Source organism: Sapajus apella, unplaced genomic scaffold (assembly GCF_009761245.1).
Source record: "Sapajus apella isolate SASKATOON/1434 unplaced genomic scaffold, GSC_monkey_1.0 scaffold10, whole genome shotgun sequence".
Taxonomy (NCBI): Eukaryota; Metazoa; Chordata; class Mammalia; order Primates; family Cebidae; genus Sapajus; species Sapajus apella.
Genome location: NW_022436950.1, coordinates 26,133,476 through 26,159,974, shown reverse-complemented (window position 1 = coordinate 26,159,974; position 26,499 = coordinate 26,133,476). Strand labels below are relative to the sequence as shown.

General features: G+C 35.6%; 1 protein-coding gene across 3 annotated transcripts in view; it reads left to right on the top strand.

Moving 5' to 3' along the window:
* LOC116551470 (sperm-associated antigen 16 protein) overlaps positions 1 to 26,499 on the top strand; it is a 193,200-nt gene that overhangs the window by 39,061 nt on the left and 127,640 nt on the right. For all 3 annotated transcript variants that reach the window (XM_032277658.1, XM_032277659.1, XM_032277660.1), the window contains exon 6: positions 20,638 to 20,745. In XM_032277658.1, the coding sequence (XP_032133549.1) occupies positions 20,638 to 20,745 (108 nt within the window). The remainder of the gene's footprint in view (positions 1 to 20,637; positions 20,746 to 26,499) is intronic.

The window sequence follows — 26,499 nt, the reverse complement described above, 5'->3', positions numbered from 1 at the left end:
ACCTAATGGATTCACTGGGAATTTGTTACAGCGTATTTCTCACAGTGCTGCCTGGCACACTGTTTCAGTTCCTGATCTCCTTTGAATTATTGCTTGAATTTGCTAAATTTCTTTTAAATAGATCAAAACAGCCTCCTTATGCCATAAGTTTAGCCCCAGTGACATTGAAAAGTCATTGTTAAGTACTGGTCGTTTATTGAATATTATATTTAATAGCAATAATAAAATTAACATATTACTCATGCAGATTATTAATGTTAAAAGAAGCCAGGATTAAAATGTATCACTCAAATAAGACATCTTGTCTTACTAAAATATAAGATTATAGTTTTAATTTTAAGTTTATGGCTATTTCTCAAATCTATCTCATTCAATAGAACTTAAAATGTAAAAAATTAGACAAGGAAAATTTTTATTTGCTTTACTCTACTTGACATTTGAAAGGAAGTTGCTTGATACTTAGTAGATGCTTAATCTTTATTTCATTGGGTGGATGTTAAGCATGGCTTGCTTTCACACTTCACAGCACAGTAAAGTGCTTCCTTTTAGTCTGGTTCTATTGATACATTCTTAGAAAATGGAGACTGAACTTTGGTTTTGTCAGTAGGTTTTTTATTGATACGCCATAATTGTACATAGGAAATTTATGCATATAAAAATTGTACATGTGATATTTTGATACACATGTGTCAAATACATTTGTACATATAATTGTACATGTGATATTTTGATACATACATACAATGTATAGTAATCAAATCAGAGTATTTAGGACATCCGTCACCTCAAACATTTATAATTTTTTTTGTGTTGGGAACATTTCATATCTAACTATTTTCAAGTAGATGATAAATTATTGTTAACTATAGTCACCCTACTGTGCTGTTGAATACTCTAGAACTTATTCCTTCTATCTAACTATGTTTGTACCCATTAACCAGCTTCTCTTCATCTCCCCTGTCCACCCAACTGTCCCCTGAATGCTTCCCAGCCTCTGGTAATTATCATTCTGCCACCTCCATGAGATCAACTAGTTTAGCTCCCACATGAGTAAGAACACGCAATATTTGTCTTTCTGTGCCTTGCTTATTTCATTTAACATGATGATCTCCAGTTCCATCTGTGTACCTGCAACTTATAGGATTTCATTCTTTTTTAAAAATGGCTTAATAACATCCATTGTGTATATGTGCCACATTTGATTTATTTATTCTTCTGTTAATAGATACTTAGGTTGATTCCACATTCTTTGTTACTGTGAATAGCGCTGCAATAATGTTTTGAAAAAAGTTTTCTGAACTACATCTGTCCTGCCACCAGCCTGCTCCAAATGATAATGTTTAATCATCTAGGTTTTTCAATTTGACTTCTGAGTCAAATTGAAATTTTCCAATAGCAATTAGTGATAAACATGAGATTCCTTTTATTGAACTTGACCTGATATTTGCATTTTTAGGATTAGGATATTTCCTAAGGTAAAGATAATTATAGATATAAAATACTTTAATAATAATTATTAATATACAAAAAAGTCAGGTTGCAGATATATATTGTTCTTGATTGTACTAATAGCATTTAATGATGTATCTACAAAAGTCAAAGAAATAATACATCTATAAAATTAATATTTATCTAGGGGGAAGTTGCCACGGAAGGTACTGATCTTAAAGTTCAAATACCTGGCTTCCAATATTCTGTTACTTATTAGCTTAGTTTACTGAATTATTCCCAGTTTTCTTATTGCTAACCTGGGAATAGTTAACAATAACCTGGGAATTGTTAACCTATGGAATAATGTGATAATTAAATGAGACAATCTATGTTAAAGTGCTTTGTAAATCACAAAGTGCTTTGAAATGTCAGCTAGTATTATCAATAACTCTAAAAACTGTCATCTCTGGGTTTTTACTAATCATCACATCATTAATATTTTTAAAATTCAGCAACAATGAAGCATGAAGAAAGAAAGGAAAGGAGAAAATATTTCACACTAAAATATTATTTGAATTGCCATAATTAAATCAGGGAATTGTAATTTTCTCTGTTGTCAGCATTGCCAATTTTTGACTACAGGTTTTCTCTGTACCTGCTACAAATATAGATTATCTATCTATAAAGTTGGGAAAATAATATGTTGAAAACATTTCTGTATAGGTGTTTTTATGGAGAAAATGATCTTATTAAAAATTTATAGTTACCTTGGAAGTAAAAATATTTCGCATACTGGATATTGAAAAATAATAATATCTTTCTCAGAAAAGTAGAACATGACTTAAAAATTCTGTTGAAATGTGGACCAATTGTTATTTTAAATGCAGAGGTCTAAAGTTGCATTTAAAGCAGGTAACCTGCCCTGCAGAGAATTGGTGGTTGAATGAAGACTATAAAACATCACTTATATCTTTCACAGTTTAGGCACTATATTTCATAAACCTTGTTTTATTCAATAGTTGACATACCAAAAGATTCACTTTGATCTGAGTTTATAAATAACTATTACGAGTTTTATTAATTAAAAACTGTTTGCTTGATCTTCTTGCCTATTTTGACTAGCATTTTATGTCTTCTTCCCATACTGTAGACAATGCAAAAAAAAAAAAAAAAAAGATCTAAAAAGCAACAACAAAAATCTCAGTTGGATGATTAATTCCTAAAAGCATCAGTGTGCTTGAGCTTTAGCAGTCTGGCTTTCATTTCACTTTTTCTCATTTGGCCTTGGACACTGGAGAACTGTTTGCCACCAAATTTAGCAGTCTTTATTTTCCATTTGTATATCCTATTTTTTATTCCTATCTTCCCTTAGGATCTGTGACATCATACTGTCCTGCCTCTCCTTCTACCCTAGTGACAGACTTCTTTTCCTTTTCTTAACTCCAAACAGTTGACAGTGTTTAAGTGTGGTAGGATAACCATTGACTTCATGTGAATATTGACAAATACGATATATATTAGGTAGTGGTAAGTGCTATGAAGAAAAATAATGTGTAAAAGACAGACGCAGTGTGGTTTTCTGTAGGATTCGTACATGGTGGGGCAGGAGGGCAGGGAAGCGCATCAGAAAACTGAAGAGACTGAGGGAGAAAGCCAAGTATAAATTTGGGAAAATGGAATTCCAGGCAGAGGAATGTGGCGGAGACAGGTTGGCTTGTTAGAGGATTAGCAAGGAGGCTATAGTGGCTCTAACCAGTGGGTTAGTGGTAGAGGTCTTTGCTAGAAACTTGCTTTTTTCCCCACATGGTATGTGAAGCTAATGGTTTTGAGCAGAAGCATGTGAACTGGCTGCTGCAAGAAAATACTCATTGTTACTAATTGTCAAGGAAATGCAAATCAAAAGTAAATGAGAAATCACCTCATACCTCTCAGGATGGCTATTATTAGAAAAGCACAAACAATAACAAGTGTTGATATGAATGTGGAAAATTGGAACCCTTGCACACTACTGGTGGGAATGCAAAGTGTGTAGCCACCATTGAAAACAGAATAAAGGTTCCTCAAAAAATTAAAATTAGTGCTACTGTATGATCAGGAAACCCCATTTCTGGGTATTTATTTGAAGTGAATCAAATTGAAACCAGGATATCAGGCAGATATTAGCACTCCTATGTTCATTACAACATTATTCACAATAGCTAAAATATGGAAACAACCTAAATGTCCATTGACAGATAAATGGGTAAAAAATATATGGTACATTCATGCAATGGAATACTATTCATCCTTTAAAAAGAAGGAAATTCTGTAATACGTGAGGACATCCATGAACTTTGAGGACATTATGGAAAGTGAAATAATCCAGTTACAGAAGGATGATTACTGTATGATTCTTCATATATGAGGAATCTAATATGGTAAAATTCATAGAATCAAAGAGTAGAGTGGTGGTTTACAGGGGATGAGGGGAGAGGAAGATGGGGCATTAATAATCAAAGGGCATAAAGTTTTAGGTTAACAAGATGAATCAGTGCTATGGATTTGTTGTGTATCATTGTACTACAAACAGCAATAGTGTATTGTACATTTAAAAATTTAAGGGTAGATGTCATGTTGCCTTCTTACCACATACTCAAAGATTAAGTAAACAATATAGACTAATAAACCTTATAGTCCTACAGGATAATCAACACTCTACTTTTGTCATTCTTATTTCACTTCTACCCTCACCCATCCCCTACTGTACCTCAAGTTATTATAATATATAATTTGTACAGTTATTTTTTGTTATGCTTTATATGCATTGAAATATATGTCTTAACTATATAATTTTGACAAACAGATAAACTCTTTAGTCTCTACACTCATCTCAAGGTAGAACATTTTTATTTATCCAGAAGTTTTCCTCATGTCCCTTCTCAGTCATTCCGTCCCAGCAATCACTATTCAGAATTTTTTCACTTTGGTTTTGTTTGAGAATTTCATAAATGGAAACACAGTATATTATTTTATTGTGTTTCGCATCTTATGCTCAACATAAAGTTTGTATAATATGACTATGATTTTTGCCTGTATCAGTAATTTGTTCCTTTTTATTGCTAAGTAGTATTCTGTTGTATAATGTAGACTACAGCTTTTTTTAATCCTTTTTCCATTTAGTTATTTCCAACAATTGGTTATTAAGGATAAAACTACAATGAACATTGAGGCACAAATATTTGGTGGGAATATGTTTTCATTTCCTTTTTATAAAAGCTTAATCGAATTTCTGGATCAAGGGGCTAGATGTATGTTTAACTCTATAAGAACCGCCAGTACATATTCACACATTCGAGTTGGTCCATTTTGCTTTCTCAGTAGGAATACATGAGAATTCCAGTTGCTCCACATAGCTAATGTTGAGTGTCATTAAATCTTTTCAGTTGTAGCCATTTTAACTGTTGTGTTGTGGCGTCTTGTGTTTTTGATATGCATTTTCTTTGTAACGAATGATATTAAACATAATTTTTTTCTTTGCTTTTTGACCATTCTAAAAAGCATTCTACAGAACATTTATTCTCTTTCTATATGTTTATGTCTTTTGTTCATTTTTGATTGGCTTGTTGTTCTTATAATTGTGTTTTTTGTGTATTATGGATACAAGTGCTTTGTTAGAATATTGTGAATATTTTCTCCCAGTCTATGGCTTGCGTCTTTAATTTATTATTGGTGTCTTTTGTTGTGTGGACACTTAAAGGTTAATGAGGCCTAGCTTATCTTTTTTATGGTATTTATTTTGACATTTTGTTGAATATATCATTTTCTACCTGTAAGTCACAGAGATATTTTATATTCTAAAACCCTTAAAAATATAGATTTTTATTCAGCTTAGGATCTGTTCTTAAGTTTCGTACATTGTGTGAGCTTGAAGTCATAAGTTAATTTTCTTAACTATAGGAATACATAATTGTTCTGGCACCATTTCTTGAGACAATTATCTTTAAGTCTCATTTAATTTCTTTGCCACTTTTATTGAAAATCTGTTGACACTTTAGAATAACTTTGCCAATTTCCACAGACACAGGTGACATAGGTGTGACATAGGATGGGGGTTAAATTGAAAATATAACTTGATTTTGGAAGAATATGTGTATGTGTGTGTGCATACCTATTTTTTGAGGGGTGAAGGATTGATATTGTCATAGTTTTAGTCCTATTTACATAGCATATTTCTCTAAGCTATATTTAATTTAATACTTTATGAAGGAGCTTGAAATTTATGCCCTTCAAATTTAATTATCTAATGTTTATATTTTGTTGTTGCATTTTGAGTTACATATAATAGGGACTATGTTTTGTGTTCACTATATACATATAATAGGGACCATGTTTTGTGATCGCTGTATCCCCAGGGCCTATCACTGTGTCTGGTACATAGTAGGAGCTTAAGTGATTGTGTGCTATTAACCTTTTGGCTCTTTAGTTAAGCTTTTAATAATTTTTAGAGTAGTTAATTGGTGATTTTTTCCCCTTTCATGGCATTTATTGGGAGTATGCATTATTTTCTTGGAAATTTAACCAACTTTCTATTAAGCTAAGTCTTGCCCCATATTGAGTATTGTCTTCGTTTGCCAGGCTTTTGAAGTAAGGATATATAATGTAGACCAGAAAGGGTTTATTGAGAGCCCTGAGGATTTGGCAGAAAGCAATACTGATTGGAATTACTAGCAGAAAGATGGAAAAACTACCATTTTAAAAATAATGAAATGCTTTATTTTACAGTCTTCCAGAAAATATAGACATAAAGAAAACCATAATTACATGACAATTAATATTGAGGAAAAATTAAGGTGATTTACTAAGGTGCCTTTATTTCACTCTCAAAATGTACTTCTATAAAAGGTCCAAGAGTGCCCAGCTTTTGTAAAGACCCATTTAGTTTTATGACTTTCAAAAACAAACACTGTAAAAATAAAGATAATAATGAGGCTCATAAAATTTCATGCTTTAGTGTTTAGGTAATTGCTTGTTAAATTAAGAAGGTATTTTTTCTGGACATGGATATACTGGTTTCTTTCTTGGTTAAGATAAAATGAAAGTTTTTTTCTAATCTGATTGAATTCCATTTTGGCTGTCCAACAATTATTCCAATGTAAATTTTAGAGGGTTAAATAAATTCATTTATAAGATAATGAAATATTTGCTAATTATATAACTACTATTATCAGAAATTACTTTGACTTAATTTTTCATATGAGAAAAATATATGACACACATGGTCTGCTTTGATGCAGGTAAACAAGAAAATGTTTATATGCTTTATTTTGCCACATTATAACAAATGATCTAATAAAGTCATTATAAAATGATCATTTGAAAATACTTAAAACTTGTTAATAAAGTTATTTTACCATAGATACTCACTTCAGAATACTTTTTGAGCACACTGTTAAATAATATTCATATCACATTGAAAATGGAGTTTTGGGGCAATAATTTTATAGTATGATAAGAATATCTTTACCCTAATATTGCATAATTGAATTGTAGATTTCGATGTGCTGGTTTCCTGAAATGGAGAAGTTAGATAGTCATTGTACCATTTTATTAAGACAAAGCATGTGCAAATTGTTTTCTTTATGATGTACACATTTAAATAGAATGTTCCACTGAGTAACTCTTAACTTCATTGTTCTTGAAACAGAATATCTGTTTGCTGTGTTTTTTTAAACATATAGATGCTCTGCTAATGTGATGAGGAAATATATAGTTTAAAATATTAGTTGCTTATTTGAGTGTTTTAGACTTTATTCTTTAGTACAGCTTTTATTTTCCATTTATTAAGCAGATGGGCAGCAGGAAGGTCATAATAGGAGAAGCACCACCATGAAATGAATTTAAATTGTTTTACTGAATAGACTTCACTGTGCAAACAGAAAGCAAGTTGCTGAAAACCAATTTAATGGTCAGAAAAACTTTAAGGTCTAATACTTCAATCAATTCCTATGCTTTCTTTCCTGGGATGAGCACAAATAGGCTTCTAATGTATATTTAAAAAGTGAGTTGATGCAGTGCTGCACATTTATAGCCTGCTTAAGAAATTTTGCAGCATTATTTCTTAAAGTATTTTTAACCTGTTGTGGGTTTACATTTCACATAAGATAAAAATACGCTCATTTATGTAATTCAAGTGATTGAAATTAAGACAGTTTAGTATACTCAGAATAGGTGTTCATAAAATTTTAAATTCATTTATTAAAAGTTACACAATGTTACTAATAATCGCATATTCTGATATTTTTGATCCATTAGAGAATACTTAACTACTTATTGGCACACCCCTTACTGTAGGAAGATAAACTTATCTCTTAGATGAATTTTGTGTATCTCTTTTACTATACTAAATAGTAATATATGAAATGATAATGATTATTATGAGTACAGAAACATTTATTGAGTAATTGAGTATTTTCTATGTGCAAGACAGTATGTAAGCTACCTTAATAAAATATTTAATTGAATACACTTTGAAGCCCATTATATGTCCATTTTGGAGGTGCTAAATCTAATATTTACAGAGGTTACATAGCTTGACAAAGTCACATTGCTATGAAGAATTTCCTGTATTGAATATGACACTCCAATGAAACAACAGGATCTGTTACCTGATTATTTATGTAGACATAATATTGGATTTTTATCTACTGTTTTAAAACAAATATGGTATTATATTTTAGATATACTCATTCAACTTGACATGTTTCAGAGCTAACTTGTTGAAGTGGCTCATGCCTGTAATCCCAACACTTTGGGAGGCAGAGGCAGGGAGATCATAAGGTCAGGAGTTTGAGACCAGCCTGACCAATATGGTGAAACCCCATCTCTACTAAAAATACAAAAAAAATTAGCCAGGGGTGGTGACACACACCTGTAATCCCAGCTACTTAGGAGGCTGAGACCGGAGAATTGCTTAAACCTGGGAGGCAGAGGTTGCAGTGAGCCAAGATAGCTCCACTGCACTCCACCCTGGTGATGGAGCGAGAATCCATCTCAAAAAAAAAAAAAAAAAAAAAAAGTGATTAAAATCAGTGTTCTAAGATCTTTTTCATTATTCTTTTTGTAAATTATTTGAACAGATTCATTGATCCTTTTTCAGAACATCTCTTCTACACAGAGCCTTTCTAATTGAAAGTGGAATCATTTTCTAAATAAGAATTCAAGTGAGGTTCTTGTGCTTTCATGACAAAATATCAACTGAATCATTTATTTATTTTTTTCCCCATCACTCTACTTAAATTCTCTCCTCTTCTTCACTTAGTACTTGGTAAGGATGATACCAAAGAGTCTGCCATCTCCCTGAGAGTTTCTCTCTGTTTTGGTCCATCTTTACTAGGGAGGTCTTGTGTACCTGAGGATTAGGAATGAGGACTTTTCCTGTCTCTTTGTATCTCCTCTGTGTTGTGGTCAACCTCTGCCATTTATCTGAAGTTGGTCTTTGTAGGAGTTTCATACTGCTACCTCAGGAGTAGGCTAGTGTGACTTGCTATGATGGAATATTAGGCCTAAGATGGTTACCTGTTGATATCGTTTGGCTCTGTCTCCACCCAAATCTCATCTTGAATTCCCATGTGTTGAGGGAGGGACCTGAAGGGAGGTAACTGAATCATGGGGCACGTCTTTTCCCTGCTGTTTTTGTGATAGTGAATGAGTCTTACAAGATCTGATGGTTTTAAAAAGAGGAGTTTCCCTTCACAAGCTCTCATTTTTTTGCCAGCCACCATCCATGTAAGATGTGTCTTGCTCTCTTTTGGCTTGCACCATGATGGTGAGGCCTCCCCATCCAAGTGGAACTGTAAGTCCACAAAACTTCTTTTTCCTCCCAGTCTTGATATGTCTTTATCAGCAGCGTGAAAATGGAGTAACACAGTAATTGGTAGCAATAGAGTGGGGCATTGCTGAAAAGATACACGAAAATGTGGAAGTGACTTTGGAACTGGGTAACAGGCAGAGATTGGAACAGTTTGGAGGGCCCAGAAGCAGACAGGAAAATGTGGGAAAGTTTGGAACTCCCTAGAGACTTGTTGAATGGCTTTGCCCAAAATGCTGATAATGATATGGACAGAGAAATCCAGGTTGAGATGGTTTCAGATGGAGATGAGGAATTTGTTGAGAATTGGAGCAAAGGTGACTCTTGTTATATTTTAGTAAAGAGACTGGTGGAATTTTGCCCCTGCCCTAGAGATGTGTGGAATTTTGCACTTGAGAGAGATGATTTAGGGAATCATCTGGTGGAAGAAATTTCTAAGCATCAAAGCATTTAAGAGGTGACTTGGGTGCTGTTAAACACATTCAGTTTTGAAAGGGAAACAGAGTATAAAAGTTTGGAAAATTTGCAGCCTGATGATATGATAGGGAAGAAAATCCCATTTTCTGAGAAGAAATTTAAGCCAGCTGCAGAAATTTGCATAAGTAATGAGGAGCTGAATGTTAATCACCAAGACAATGGGGAAAATGTCTCTGGGGCATGTCAGAGACCCTTGCAACAGCCCTATCCAACAAGCCCAGAGGTTTAGGAAGGAAAATATAGTTTCTTGGGCTGGGCCTAGGGTCCCTCTGCTATGTGCAGTCTAGGGACTTGGTGCCTTGCATCCCAGCTGCTCCAGTCATGACTTAAAGGGACCAAGGTCAGCTTGGGCTGTTGCTTCAGAGGGTGGGAGCCCCAAGCCTTGGCAGTTTCCACAGGTGTTGAGCCCACAGGTGTACAGAAGTCAAGAATTGAGGTTTGTGAACTTTGCCTAGGTTTCAGAAGATGTATGGAAATGCCTGGGTGCCCAGACAGAAGTTTGCTTCGGGGGCAGGGCTCTCACGGAGAACCTCTGCTAGAGCAGTGCAGAGGGAAATATGGGGTGGGAGCCCCCACAAAGAGTCCCTACTGGAGCATTGCCCAGTGGAGCTATGGGAAGAGGACCATTGTCCATCATACCCCAGAATGGTAGATCTACCAACAGCTTGCACTGTGCACCTGGAAAAGCCACAGACAATCAATGCCAGCCCATGAAAGCAACCAGGAGGAAGACTGTACCTTGTAAAGCCACAGGGGCAGAGGTGCCCAAGACCACAAGAGCCCACCTCTTACATCAGCATTACCTGGATGTGATATATGGATTCAAAGGAGATCATTTTGGAGCTTTAAGATTTGACTGCCCTGCTGGATTTTGGACTTGCATGGGGCCTGTAATCCCTTTGTTTGGGCCAATTTCTCCCATTCAGAATGGCTCTATTTACCCAATGCCTGTACCCCATTGTATCTAGGAGGTAGCTAGCTTGCTTTTGATTTTTACAGGCTCATAGGCAGAAGGGACTTGCCTTGTTTCAGATGAGACTTTGGACTGTGGACTTTTGAGTTAATGCTGAAAGGAGTTAAGACTTTGGGGGACTGTTGGAAAGGCATGATTGTGTTTTGCAATGTGAAAACATGAAATTTAAGAGGGGCCAGGTGCTCAGTGATATGGTTGGCTGTGTCCTTACTGAAATCTCATCTTGAATTTCATGTGTTGTGGGAGGGACCCAGTGGGAGGCAATTGAATCATAGGGGCAGGCCTTTCTTGTGCTGTTCTCATGATAGTAAAGAAGTCTCAAGAGAGCTGATGGTTTTAAAAAGGGGAGTTTCCCCGCACAAGCTCTACTTTTTTGCCTGCCGCCATCCATGTAAGATTTGACTTGCTCCTCCTTGCCTTCTTTCATGATTGTGAGTCCTCCCCAGCCATGTGAAACTAACCGTAAACCCATTAAACCTCTTCTTCTTCCCAGTCTCAGGTCTGTCTTTATCCACAGCATGAAAATGGACTAATATACTTGTTCATCTATCAAGGGTAGAGAATTTTTCTTTTACTTTTCCCTCACTTGCAAAGTATCTTTGCTTGTGCCTGTGTGTTGCCCTTTACCCAGGGACCTCAGAAATAGGTGCTGGTTTGTGCCTTTTCTGCAGTACCTGTGGGTCCTGAGGCCCATTTCAGTCCCGAGCTCCCACGTAACATTTCTAGACTCTTCTGGGCTAAAAGGGACCCTGCTGCCTTGAAGGGAAGAACCTGATCCTAGCAGGATTTACCTTAATAAGAAGGTCATTATTATAATTATAAAGCACTCAATTCAGCAAGAGGATATAACAATGTAAATATATATGTGCCCAACACTGAAGCACCAGATATATAAAGCAAATATTATTAGATCTAGAGAGAGAGAGAGAGAAATCACAATACAGTAATAGCTGGCGACTTCAACACCCGCTTTCAGTATTGGACAGATATTCCAGACAGAAAATCAACAAACATCAGACTTAATCTGCACTATAGAACAAATGGACTTAATAGATATTTACATTCTCAATAATAGACTGTATATTAGGTTAGAAACAAGTTTCAAAAATTCAAAAATTGAAATAATATCAAACATCTTCTCTGACCACAATGTAATAAAACTAAATCAACAAGAAGAATAATTTTGGAAACAACACAAACATGTAGAAATTTAACATTATGCTCCTGAATGACCACTGGATCATTGAAAGAATTAAGAAGAAAACTGAAAAATTTCTTGAAACAAATGATAATGGAAACACAACATACCAAAACCTGTGGGATACAGTGAAAGCAGTACTATGAGGGAAATTTATAGGTATAACTGCTTACATCAAAAAAGAAGAAAAACTTCAAATAAATTACCTAATGATTCATCTTAAAAAATTAACAAAGCAAGAGCAAACCTAATTCAAAATTAGGAAAAGAAATGTAAAAGAACAGAGTAGAAATAAAGGAATTTGAAATGAAGAAAGCAATACAAAAGTCAAGAAAAGAAAAAGTGTTTTTTTGAAAAGATAAAATCAACAAACCTTTAGGCAGATTAAAGAAGGAAAAAAAAAAGGAAAAGACTGAAATAAGTAAACTCAGATGGAAGAGGAAACATTACAGCTGGGATTGAAGAATTTCAAAGGATCATAAATAGCTACTATGACCAACTACATGCCAATATATTGGAAAAATTAGGGGAAATTGATATAATCCTAGACAGATACAAGCTACCAAGATTAAACCATGAAGAATTCCAAAACATGAACAGACCAATAACAATTAGCAACATTGAAGCTGTAATACAAAGTCTCCCAGTAAAGAAAATGTAGGAGTTGATGGCCTCACTGCTAATTATACCAAACGTTTAAAGAACTAACACTGATTCTACTCAAATAATTCTGAAAAATACAGGAAGAGGGAATCTTTCCAAACTCATCTACAAGGCTCATATTACCTTGATACCCAAACCAGACAAAGACACATCAAATAAGAAAACTACAGGCCAATATCTCTAATGTTGATTCAAAAATCAACACAAATACTAGCCAACTGAATTCAACAATATATTAAAAAGATAATTCATCATGACCAAGTGGGATGTATTCCAGTGATTCAAGGATGATTCAACATATGCAAATTAATCAATGTGATACCTTACATCAAAGGAATGAAGAACAAAAAGTATATGATCATTTCAATTAATGCAGAAAAAATTTAATAAAATTCAACATCCTTTTATGATAAAAACTCTAAAAAATTTGGTATAGAAGGAGGATACCTCACAATAAACACCATATATGACAGACCACAATTAATGTCATACTGGATGGGGAAAACCTAAAATCCTTTAAGATCTGAAACATGACAAGGATGCCCATTGTCACCACTATTATTCAGTGTAGCAGTGGAAGTCCTAGCAATCAGACAAGAGAAGGAAATAAAGGGCATATAATTGGAAAGAAGTCAAATTATCCATCTTTGCAGATAATATGATCTTACATTTGGAAAAACCTAAAATATTCACCAAAAAAATGATGAGAATGGATAAATTTAGCAGGGTTGCCAGATACAACATCAACGTACAAAAATCGGTAGCATTTCTATATGCCAACCGTATAGGATCTGAAAAAAGAAATTAGAAAATAATCCAACTTACAATAGCTACAAATAAAATTTGATACTTATGAAGTAACTTAAGCAAATAAATGAAATATCTCTACAATGAAAATTATAAAACACTGAAGAAAGAAATTGAAGAGGACATAACGACATGGAAAAATATTCCATATTCATGGGTTCTAAGAATCAATGTTGTTAAAATGTCCATACTACTCAAAGCAATCTACAAATTCAGTGTGACCCCTATCAAAATACCAATGACATTCTTCACAGATATAGAAAAAAAATCCTAAAATTTATATGGAATCACAAAAGACCCAGAATAGCCAAAGCTATCCTAAGCAGAAGGAACAAAACCAGAGGAATCACATTGCCTGATTTTATACTACAGAAATATAGTAACCAAAACAACATGATACTGGCATAAAACCAGACACATAGACCAATGGAACAGAATAGAGAGCCAGAAACAAAACCACACACCTACCATGAACACATTTTTGTAAGAGGTGCCAAGAACATACACCGTGGAAAAGACAGTCTCTTCAGTATTGGTGCTGGGTAAACTGGATATCCACATGCAGGAGAATCAAACTAGAGCAGTATCTCTCATCATGTGCAAAAATCAAATAAAAATGAAACTCCTAAGAGAAACTCCTAAAAGGAACTCTCAAGGATGTTGGTCTGAGCAGAAATCTTTTGAATAATACCCTACAAGCACAGGGATGCAAAGCAAATAATGGACAAATGGGATCACATCAAGTTAAAAAGCTTCTGCATAGCAAAGGAAATAATCAACAAAGTGAAGGACAAACCCATAGAATGGGAGAAAATATTTTCAAACTACTCATCTAATAAGTGATTAATAAACAGAATATATAAGAAACTCTATAGGAAAAAAATCTAATACTCCAATTTAAAAAATGGGCAATAATTTGACCAGATGTTTCTCAAAAGAAGACTACAAATGGCAAATAGGTATATGAAAAGGTGCTCAACATCATTGATGATCAGAGAAATGCCAATCAGAACTACAATGAGCTGTCATCTCACCCCAGTTAAAGTGGCTTTTATCCAAAAGACAGATAATAGTGAATGCTAGTGAGGATATGGAGAAAAGGGAACCCTTGTACACTGTTGGTGGGAATGTAAATTAGTACAACCAGTATGAATAACAGTTGGCAGTTCCTCAAAAAACTAAAAATAGATCTACCATGTGATCCAGTAATCTCACTGCTGGATATATACCCAAAAGAAAGGAAATCAGTATATCAAAGAGATATCTGCACTCCCATGTTTGTCGCAGCACTGTTCACAATAGCCAAGGTTTTGAAGCAACCTATGTGTCCATCAACAGATGAATGGATAAAGGAAATGTGGTACATATATGTAATGAAGAACTATTCAGCCATAAAAAAGAATGAGATTCTGTCATTTGTAACATGGTGGAACTGAAAGTCGTTAAGTGAAATAACTCAGGCATAGAAAGACAAATTTCACATGTTCTCATTTATCTGTGGGATCTAAAAATCGTAACAATTAAACTCATGGAGATAGGGATTAGAAAGATGGCTCCCAGAGGCTGGGAAGGGTATTGGGTGTTTGCAGATGAGGTGGGGATGGTTAATGGGTACAGAAAAGATTAGTTAGAAAGAATGAATAAGATCTAGTATTTGTTGGCACAACAGGTTTACTGTAGTCAATAATAATTGTACATTTAAAAATAACTGAAAGTAAAATTGAATTTTTTTTGTAACAGAAAAGATAAATGCAGGCCGGGCGTGGTGGCTCAAGCCTGTAATCCCAGCACTTTGGGAGGCCGAGGCGGGTGGATCACGAGGTCAAGAGATTGAGACCATCCCGGTCAACATGGTGAAACCCCATCTCTACTAAAAATACAAAAAATTAGCTGGGCATGGTGGTGCGTGCCTGTAATCCCAGCTACTCAGGAGGCTGAGGCAGGAGAATTGCCTGAACCCAGGAGGCGGAGGGTGCGGTGAGCCAAGATCGCGCCATTGCACTCCAGCCTGGGTAACATGAGTGAAACTCTGTCTCAAAAACAAACAAACAAACCAAAAAAAAAAAAAAAGAAAAGATAAATGCTTGAGGGGATAGATACTGTATTTTCCATGATTATTACACATGCATGCCTGTTTCAAAATATCTCATGTACTCCATAAATGTATATATATATACCCATCAAAATTTAATTAAAAATTGTTTTCATTTAGCAGTAAAGATAAATGGTTAAAACTAGAAGTTTGTAGTATTTTGAAAGAAATGAAAGTATGTAAATAAGATAATTCAAAAAGGGTTGTCACAAACATAACGAACTGTTCCCAAATAATCTCATAATGAACTTGATGAGAAAAATTATATCCCTATCAACAATCTAAAAATTGGAAGATGAACATATATTCCTATTTAGAATATAGGTTTTATTGTTGTTGAGATGCAAAACTGTCCTAAACTGCAATCTCTTTTTTGTTAAAGTGAATATATGTAACTCTTATACTAACACTAAAAAATACACTGTACATATTTAAAGGAAAATAGTCATTAATTTTTGTTTCAACAATAGAGACATCTTGACCAGAAGCAATAAAATAATTAGAAAAACTAAAAAGCACTTCATTCAACATCATATTTCTGAATTTATGTTGTCTTATTTGTCGAATTATATTCTTGCTGTACACACATGGGTTAAAATCAGAAAAGAATACATTGTTTATCTAATCATTAATATATTCCTCAGATGATTTTTCAAGATAATGTTTGAATCAATAATTTCTTGCACATATAAGATTGTTGGCATGAAAATGAGGTTGAGGTTTAGGTGGAGAAAGTTGACCATGAGTATTGTGTCACTTGAACATTGTTTATTTACATATAATGAAAACTACAAAATTGGCAGTAAAACAAAGGGCAGGAGAGGTCATTTTTTTTGTTTTTTAAAGAATGCGTTGGGAGGTGGGGAGAAAGAAACCTAGGGGGTGGGAGCAGCCAAGTTGACCTAATGGAAACAGCTCCTCTCTTTGGCTCCCACCAAGAAGGATGAAAACAGCGAGTGAATTCTGCATCTTCATTGAGGTACCAAGTTTCTCTCATTGGTACTGACTAGGTGGTTGGCGCCACCCAGGGAGAGCAAAGAAAAGCATCCAGGGCCCACCCAAGAGCTGTGTGGGCAAAGTGAACTTGCTCCTTCAGCCAAGGAAGGTGGTGAGGGATTGTGCTACCCCTCCCTGAAAACCATGCTTTTCTCATAGATCCTTGCAGCTCGTGGATCAAGAGTTCCCCTTGCAAGCCCAGGCCACCAGGGCCTTGGGTCCCAAGCGCAAAAACTGAAAAGACATGGCAGCTGCTTGGGTGGCTGGCTTTTCGAGCAGGCACCACGACACAGGAGTGTTTGCATACCTCCAGCTCTGGGAACTCCCATGAGGCAGGATATCTGTCCATTTCCATGGGAAGTGGGCTGAAGCCAGGGAGCCAAGTGGCCTGGCTCCCATAGAATCCCACAAGCTAAATGCTGCTGGCTTGGAATCCCTGCTGGCCAATGCAGCAGGCTGGAGACTGCTTAAGAAGACAGAATTCCCAGGGCGGGAGGGGTGGTCACCATCACTATGGCTCCAGTTGGCCACTGTCCCCTGCTGTAGGTGCCAGTGAGACTGGGTGGTCTGGACTGGGAGCAATTCCCCAAAGTGCAGCATAGCAGCTGGGTCAGTTCGTGGCTAGACTGCTTCCTTTAGCAGAACCTTGATCCATTTCTTCTCACTGGGTGAGGCCTCTCTGTGGGAATTTCAGCACCCCTAGACAGGGGTTTATGAACAGAACCCTGATATCCCTGAAAGGAGCCCCTAGGAGGAGGGCAGGTGCAGTATCATGGATCAGTGGTCTTTGTCTTTTCTGCCTGCTGGCTCTGAAGAGTCAGGGCAGCCCAAATGAGGGTGCAGCACACCCACTCCACCAAGGAGCAGTCAGACTGTTTATTTAAGCAGATCCTTGATCCCACTCCTCCTGACTGGGTGAGACTTCCCAACAGGAGTCCCCAGATACCTCATACAGGAGCATTCCAGCCAGCATCAGGTTGATGTCCCTCTGGGACAGAGCTAGAGGAAGGAGCAGGCTGCCATTTTTGCTGGACTGTAGACTCTTCTGGTGATACCTCCAGTGGTGGGAGAGGCCCAGGCAAATAGGATCTGGAGTGGACCCCCAGCAAACCACAACAACCCTATGGAAGAAGGGTCTGACTGCTAAAAGAAAAACCAGAAAGCAACAACAACATAAATGAAAAGGACCCCACAAAAACCCCATCCAAAGGTCAGCAATGTCAGATCAAAGGTAGATAAACTCATGATGATGAGAAAGAATCAACACGCAAATGCTGAAAATTCAAAAAGCCAGAATGCCTTTTCTCCTTTACATGTTTACAACATATTTCCAGCAAGGGCACAGAACTGGGCAGAGTCTGAGATGGATGAATTGACAGAAGTAGGCTTCAGAAGATGGGTAATAATAAACTTCACTGAGCTAAAGAATTATGTACTAACTCATTGCAAGGAAACTAAGAAACATGATAAAACATTACAGTAGCTGTTAACAAGAATAACTATTTTGGAGAGGAACATAAATGACCTGATCAAACTGAAAAACACAACATAAGAACTACACAATGCAATAGCAAGCATCAGTAGCTGAAGAGACCAAGGAGCTTTAAGACTATCTTGCTGAAATAAGACAGGCAGACAAGATGAGAGAAAAAAAAAAGAATGAAAAAGAATGAACAAAACCTTTGATAACTGTGCAATTATGTTAAAAGACCAAACCTATGACTGACAGGAGTACCTGAAAGAGATAGGGAGAATGGAACTAAGTTGGAAAACACACTACAGGATGTCATCTAGGAGAACTTCCTCAGCCTAGCAAGATAGACCAACGTTCAAATACAGGAAACCCAGAGAGCTCCAGTAAGATACTCTATGAGAAGATCAACCTAAAGACACATAATCATCAGATTCTCCAAGGTTAAAATGAAGGAAAAAACGTCCAGGGCAACCAGGGAGAAAGGCCAGGTCTCTTATAAAGGGAAGCCCATCAAACTAACAGAGGATCTCTCTGCAGAAAGCCTACAAGCCAGAAGAAAGTGAGGGCCAATATTTGACATTTTTAAAGAAAAGAATTTCTAACATAGAATTTCATATCTGGTCAACTCAGCTTCACAAATGAAGGAGAAATAAAATATTTTTTAGACAAGCAAATGCTAAGATTTTATTCTGAAAAAGAAATAAAATCTTTTTCAGACAAGCAAATTCATCACCACTGGGCCTGTCTTGCAAGAGCTCTTGAAGGAAGCACTCATTATGGAAAGGAAAAACTGTTACCAGCCACTACAAAAACATACGGAAGTACACAGACCAGTGACAATATGAGACAACTACATAAACAAGTCTGCAAAATAACCAGCTAGCATCATGATGACAGGATCAAATTGATACATAATAATATTAACCTTTAATGTAAATGGGCTAAATACCCCATTTCAAAGATGCAGAATGGCAAGCTGGATAGATTCAAGATTCATTGGTGTGCTGTATTCAAGAGACCCATCACACATGCAAAGAGACACATAGACTCAATCCCATTACTAGGTATATACCCAAAGGAATATACATCATTCTGTCATAAAGACACATGCATATGTATGCTCATTGCAGCACTATTTACAATTGCAAAGATGTGGAATCAACCTAGATGCCCATCAGTGATAGGCTGGATAAAGAAAATGTGGTACATATACAGCATGAAATACTGTGCAGACTTAAAAAGAATGGAATCATGTCCTTTGCAAGAACATGGGTGGAGTTGGAGGCTATTATCCTCAGCAAACTAATGCAGGAACAGAAAACCAAATGCTGCATGTTCTCACTTATAAGTGGGAGCTGAACAATCAAAACACGTGGACACAGAAAAGGGAACCAAACACAGTGGAGCCTGTCAGGGGTATAGTTGAGGGAGGGGGAACATTAGGAAAAATAGCAGATGCATTCTGGGCTTTATACCTAGGTGATGGGTTGATAGGTGCAGTAATCCACCATGGCACACGTTTACCTCTGTGACCTTCACACATTGCACCTGTGCCCCAGAACTTAAAAAAAAAGAAAATAAAAAAGCTTGGAAGAATGGATCAGAGACCTTGCACCATATGCCTCATGTACATTGATCTTGCATCAAGAAGTGACTGCTCAACATATGCTTACTTTATTTCATAAACATCTTTGGTAGTACCCCATACACTGTTCCTTGGTGAATATTCTGACACTGCTTCATGCAGAAGTCTGTTCATGTACATTTATTTTATGTGAATCAAAATCTTGAAATATTGTGACATAGAAAAGTAGATTTCTTCGGTTTCAATCCTAATGTAAGGTATCAGTCAATTTTTCAGAATGGAAATGTGACAGTCTCAGCACTTTGTTGGTTATCTGTGGCTGAGAAACTACTTTTTCATTATAAATTATATTTCACATTATTATATTGAAAATAACATATTATAGAGGTAAGCAAAACATTCTCATTAGCTTTTTACATAGAACCTGGGCTTAGAAAGAATGCTTTTGCTTGCCTTATGCCAGAGGTTTGCAGAAGCTATATCCAGTTGAAAAAGTTTTCTGTGTAACAGCACTGATATTGAAGACCATTCTCATTAAGCTACAAATTATCTAGTAATCAGATCCACTGATTGTTTATATTTCTCATACAAGTTGCCAGAATAAAGTCTTGGTTTTCCAAAATTTATATGCTTTCTGTTCCCAATTGTCAGAACTCAATAATCTAGTATAGTCTCTCTAACCTCACATTCTAGGAAGTTCAGAGTTAAATTCCATAAAGTCTTTATTTTTAATAATTTTGAATTATTGTCTTATATATATTTATATATTTTGCAAGCCAAACTAGTTCTCTTTGGAAGTAGATGAATTATACTTTGGACATGTTCTGGTAGCATACCTTTAATTTTCATTTACTTAGATGAAATGTAGATGAATCATATTTTTGAAACTACAGGTTTTGCCCTTTTATCCTCCACCCCGACACACAATATGTCCTTATACAAATTATATTTGATGGGAACCTTCAATGTGAATGATAGCAAAATATTTGTTTTCCTATTATCTTTTGAATGGCCCAATACTGGATTTGAACTCAAGACTAAATAATTTTTCAAAAAGGAATTAGCAGTGATTTATAAAGTTACTATTTTTTTCAGCAAAGCTAGAGAAGATCTGCTGAAAATTCAGAAAGAACGTGATTTTCATCGAATGCATCACAAGCGAATAATTCAGGAAAAAACCAAATTAATTAATGACCTCAAAGGGTAAGCTTTTCATATTTGTTGGCATGTTTATTAAAGAGTTATTCAATACATGTTAAGTAACTTGACTATGACAGAAAGTTTTAGACAAAGTTATTAATTCCACATTTATTGAGCATAAGATGAGTAAGTTGCGGCCCTGCTGTCAAGGGTCCCAGAAACTAGTTGTGTGTGTGAAGTGGGAGGAGTTAAGCAGAAATATACAGAAATACACTGCATTGTTGCTATGCCACCCAAAAGGACAGTCATCCCAATCAGTCTGGAGTGTGAGAGGGCTCAAGGATTTATTTCAACAGGAATTAAATTCTCAAGTACAATAAGAGTAGACAGTGAGGAAGTAGGGTCAGCACAGTGCTCTTGGCGTTTAGTACATCCTCTGCAAATACACCAAGGCATGAAAAAGCATGGTATGTTCATCAGATTATGCATAGAAAGCAAAGTGCAGTTGTGGTATTGCCGGGATAGGGGACATATGTCTAAATGATTTTGAATTTATGATAAGTCCTAGAAACATTTTGAAGGCATTATTGAGATTTACTTTCTCTCCTTTACCTTCCTCTGCCACAAAAAAAAGAAAAGAAATTTACAATCCTTAAATAAAATTGTATTTTGCTTGATTTAGGGCAGTGCTGTTCAACAGAACTTTTGTGATGATGTAAATATTCTAAATCTGTACTGTCCAATAGCCCCTAGCAATTTATATTCAAAAATAGACCATACTTGTTCAAATTCCTAATATGTATAAAGGGACTACTTTTCATATAAAATTCATCATTTTAGATTACATGTTTTTTCATGTTTCATTATTTCAGGTAGCATGGTAAAGAAGTTCACATTACTTTGTAATGCAACTGCACTTGCTGTATACTCAGATAGCCTTTATTTCTTCATTTAATCATTATGAAAAACATCTTCATATAAAAATCTGGATGAATCACTAAAGCTCATTTTATAAAGACCTGAAACAAAACTTCAGTGATGGCATTGAGTCACAAAAAAGCTTGGCATCAAGTTAATCAGTCAAACACAGTTTGACTGTGTTTGCCTGATAGGTGTGCCATTGCATAATAAATCAGCTATAGGATGAAGAGTTTTTGATGCCAGGCAAAATTAGGGTCTGAGCTCTCTCTGTCATATTTTACCCAAAAACATTAATAGTGTATCCATATTTCCTTTCATTGTAAACCATTAAATGTTTATCTTAATTTTTTCTGTAAAAATTTCAACTAGTTTGATAATAAATCTTACAGTTTTTTTTTTTGGTATGTTTGTTGTTTTGTTTTGTTTTTTAGAGTCAGAGTCTCATTCTGTCACTCATGCTGGAATGCAATAGTAAGATCAAGGCATCCTATAGCCTTCAACTCCTGGGTTCAAGCTGCTTCAGCCTTCTGAGTAGCTGAGTCTACAGGTGCATGCCACCATACCTGGCTAAATTTTTTTATGTTTTAATTTTTTTGTAGATATTGGGGTCTCACTTTGTTGCTCAGGTTTGCTTTCAACTCCTGGCCACCAGTGATCCTTTCATACTGGCCTCCCAAAGTGTTGGAATTACAGGCATGAGCAACCAAGCCTGGCCAGTATTTCCCATTTAACACAGCGTCTTATTAGGAACATACTTATTTTCAGAATTATCTATATCTAATATTACAACTTGCAAACAGATAAATTATGAAGTACTTCTGGACCTTATAAAATAGATACACCCTTTAAAATGGATTAAACAGAGAGTTTCTGTGTTTCCTTGTTACATTCCAGTGAAATTCTATGTGTTGTTAATTCTTTTAGCAGAAGATAGTCAAGCCATATCTCGTGAATGAGTTAAATTCCCAAATTAGTAAAAATAGGGACATTTTGCCATCAATATTTTCTTTAAAATTCTTCAACCATCCACAAATTGCAGTGTACATTGTTTGTATATACAATTCTATATCTGTGTCTTTTATGTATTTATAAATATGTAATGTTTATGGAAGATTATAGTATATAGTAAAGCATATATATATATACACACACATATATACTATATATATATATATATACACTATATACAGCAAAGTATACATATACACTATGTATATATATACACACACACTAAGTGTATATATGTACACACTAAAGCAATCAGAATGGAGGACATACTACCTACATTTTTATTTTTGTTACTTTTTTTGAGTGTTGTATTAATAAAGATTAAATGTATATATAAAGTAACTGTACTTTAATGCTTAATTTCTATTGCTATCATCAATGAAATATAATATGATATCCAAATTAATGTCTTTTATAAATACTGCTGTGAAAACATTTATTGTAGAAAATAAAAAACTCTTTTAATTTTTAATGGAAAAAATATTCTTTTGGAGAATCCTCTACTGTTTGCCAGGGTAGCTTCAGCATTTCAGGGAATTTCTGCTTTGGGCTATGTCATTGTAAACAGTACAGAATTAGCTCTCCAACTCGTACTGGACTTACTCTCCAAATGTAAGGAACTGCAAAACTGTACAAAATATATGAGGCTGTTGTTTTTTTAAGATGGTGGAAAATTGGCAAAGCAGGACCATGATGCCTAAGAAAAGTCAAACACAAAATGAGCAGTGTGATCACCCCAGATTTCTTCCTGAAGGTACTTTTCAACCCACAGTTTGACCAGATATAGCCCAAGAAAAGCATGGTGGTTTTTGGAGCTGAGGAATCAGAGATTCAGAGTTCAGGGCTGCAGAGGTAGCTGAATTTGCAGCATGGTGTACACAGAAGGAAGGAGGTACATGAAATGTAGCTTAAGAAATACCTTTACTGGTTCTCTTCAGTCTTTGGCCACGTAACTAACTAACTTGTGGAAGTATAGGGTGAGAGAACACGAAGCCTACCAGAAACCATCAGCTGGGACACTGTGAGCAAAATAGAGATTCCAAAGGTTGCACAGTGCTGGGAGATGTAGAAGCTCTGACCAGCTATAAGGGAAGGAACCTCACTGAATACTCTGAACATTTAGTTCATATCCTTGATAAGCTGTGCCATACAAGCAGACATAATTGGTCCTAGCGAAAGTGTTACTTTAGAGTTTTTCTGCAAAAAGCTTAATGGTAAGCTTTGAAAAACTCAAGCTGATTCACTAGGAAATTAACTGTCAGAAAATAACTCTTTAAAGGAAGAAAACAAAATTCAGACAAATGTATGTTCAACATCAATAAATAAAGTTTATATGTATAGATCTATCTAAAGATATAGATCTATCTAGAAGCAGGAAGACATGACCTATGATCAGGAAAAAGCAGAAACAGTCACAAAGAAAAGAGAATTACAGAATTAGCAGACAGAGACTTTAAAACAGTTATTATGAAATGCTTAGCGTTTTAAAGAAAATGATGACTGTAAGGAGTGATAAAGAATTAAACTGAAATTTGAGAACTGAAAAAAATAATATGCATAATGAAAAATTTACTAATAGGATTTAGAAGATTGGACATTGCCAATGGAAAGATCAATGAACATGAAGACAGGAAGTTAGAAAATAATCAAGCTGGTGTGCAAAGAGAAAAAAGCTGAAAAGAAATGAGCAGGGACTCAGAAAAAGACTAATGAAACATAAATAGAACCTCTGGGACAATATCAGATAGTTCATTACAGGTGTATTTGAAATCCAAGAAGAGGTTAGGATAACCTTCCCCATTCTGCTAGCTTATTCCAATTACTAAGTATACAAATTCAGATTATTTCCTCAGGAACACTGGAATTCATCACTGAGTGCTTACATGGACCAAATATGCCGTGAGCCAGACATTAGCCAAGACTCTACTTATTTCCTCTCCCCTATAGATTCCCATTCTAACAGAGGGGTCACGATTCTGCTTTAGGTTTCTGAAATTGAATGGCATCTTCTTAAAATATCTTCCCCCAGTATGTAGCCATGCAACTAAATAGCCAGGGGTAATTTGCAGAAAAATTGAGGCTATTTATAATAGTATATAATTGCTATGGTGTTATGGAGTGCTTCCTCTACTGTCTCCCAGGGTAGCTCCAGCATTTCCACTTAGCCTTAGGGGTATTGGCTATCTTTCCAAGTTTCTAAGGACCACTTTTAAAGTGAATTTACCTTATTTGCTAGGGTTCTTACTATAATGTTAAATCCATTGTGTTGAGGTCAAGGAATTATTGTTTATCTAGTCTTGCATTCCAACCCCCTTTATCAACTACCTCAAAATCTAGTCTTGGGGGTTACTTTCCCTGTTCCTGCCAGTACATGCTGACTATTTCTTGCAGCAGTTTAGATGTATAGTCTCTTTCCTCCCTGATCACACCATCAGTTTGGCACTAAGGAGAGGAGGAAGGGACCACCTCCATTGAGGGAGGGGGTAGCATCTGTTACTTGTTACTTTGTGGGGAAGTGGGCTTTTCACCATTTTGCAGCACAGCTGAGGAACTACTTCTTTCTAGGAAATGGGGACCACCTCTGTAAGCCCATAGGGCTACAGAAAAAGCATTCTCAGGGGCATCCTGAGAACCAGAGAAAATGAAAGTGACATTTCATGCATTTCATATAATAAAAAGAGTCAGTTTACCTGGAACGCATAATATTAAATATGCATTACTCTCATATAAGAGCTTCAAAATACATGAAGCAAAACCTGATAAAATCGAAAGGAAAAACAGAAATGTCCTTAGTTATACTAAGGATTTTAACACTCAGTATTAGAAAGTGTAGGAAGAAATATTCATAGATGGATTTGACATCCACGAAGAGGCTGGGGATAACCTTCCCCATTCTGCTAGCTTATTCCAATTGCCAAGTATATCAATCCAAATTATTTACTCAGGAACACTGGAATTGATCACTGGGTGGGTACATGGACCAAATATGCTGTGAGCCAGGACCCTACTTATTTCCTGGCCCCTATAGATTCCTATTCTAACAGAGGAGACCAGATATAACCCAAGCAGAGCATGGTGGTTTTCAGAGCTGAGGAGGCTGAGATCAGAGTTCAGGGCTGCAGAGGTAGCTGGAACTTGCAGCATGGTGTACACAGAAGGAAGGAGGTACATGAAATGTAGCTTAAGAAATATCTGTAATAGTTTTCTTCAGTCTTTGACCACATAACTTCTGGAAGTATAGGATGAGAAAACACAAATCCTAGCAGGAAAACAGCACCTGGGAAGCTCTGAGCAAAATAGAGATTCCAGAGATTGTGTAGAAGAATACTGTCAATCAATTGAACATAGTTAACATTTCTTGACTTCTACTTTGAATTTTCCAGTGCACATGGAATTGTCACCAAAATAGATTACGTACTGAGCTGTAAAACCAGCCTCTATACATTTCAAAAGGATTGATGTCATACAAAGAATGCTTTCTAACCACAAGCAAATTAAGTTAGAAATCAATTTTTTAAAATCTCAGGAAGTTTCCCAAATATTTTGAAACTAAGTAGTATACTTTAAATAATCCATGAGGCAAAGAAGGAAATTAGAGAATATTTTGAACTGAATGATTAAAAATGCAGCATATTGAAATGCAGCCAATGCAGCTTAAATTGAAATTGATGGCTTTAAATGCTTATTTTAGCAAAGAAAGTTTTAAAACTAATGTCATCTTAGAAGCTTAAAAACAACAAATTACATAGCAAGAAACATGAAGCAATGAAAAATAAGAGCTGAAATCAACAAAAAATGGACAAACAAAAAAATCAACAAAGTCAGATGTTGGTTAATGGAAAATATAATAAAACTGACAAATTTGATAATGAAATTAATAAATTCTTA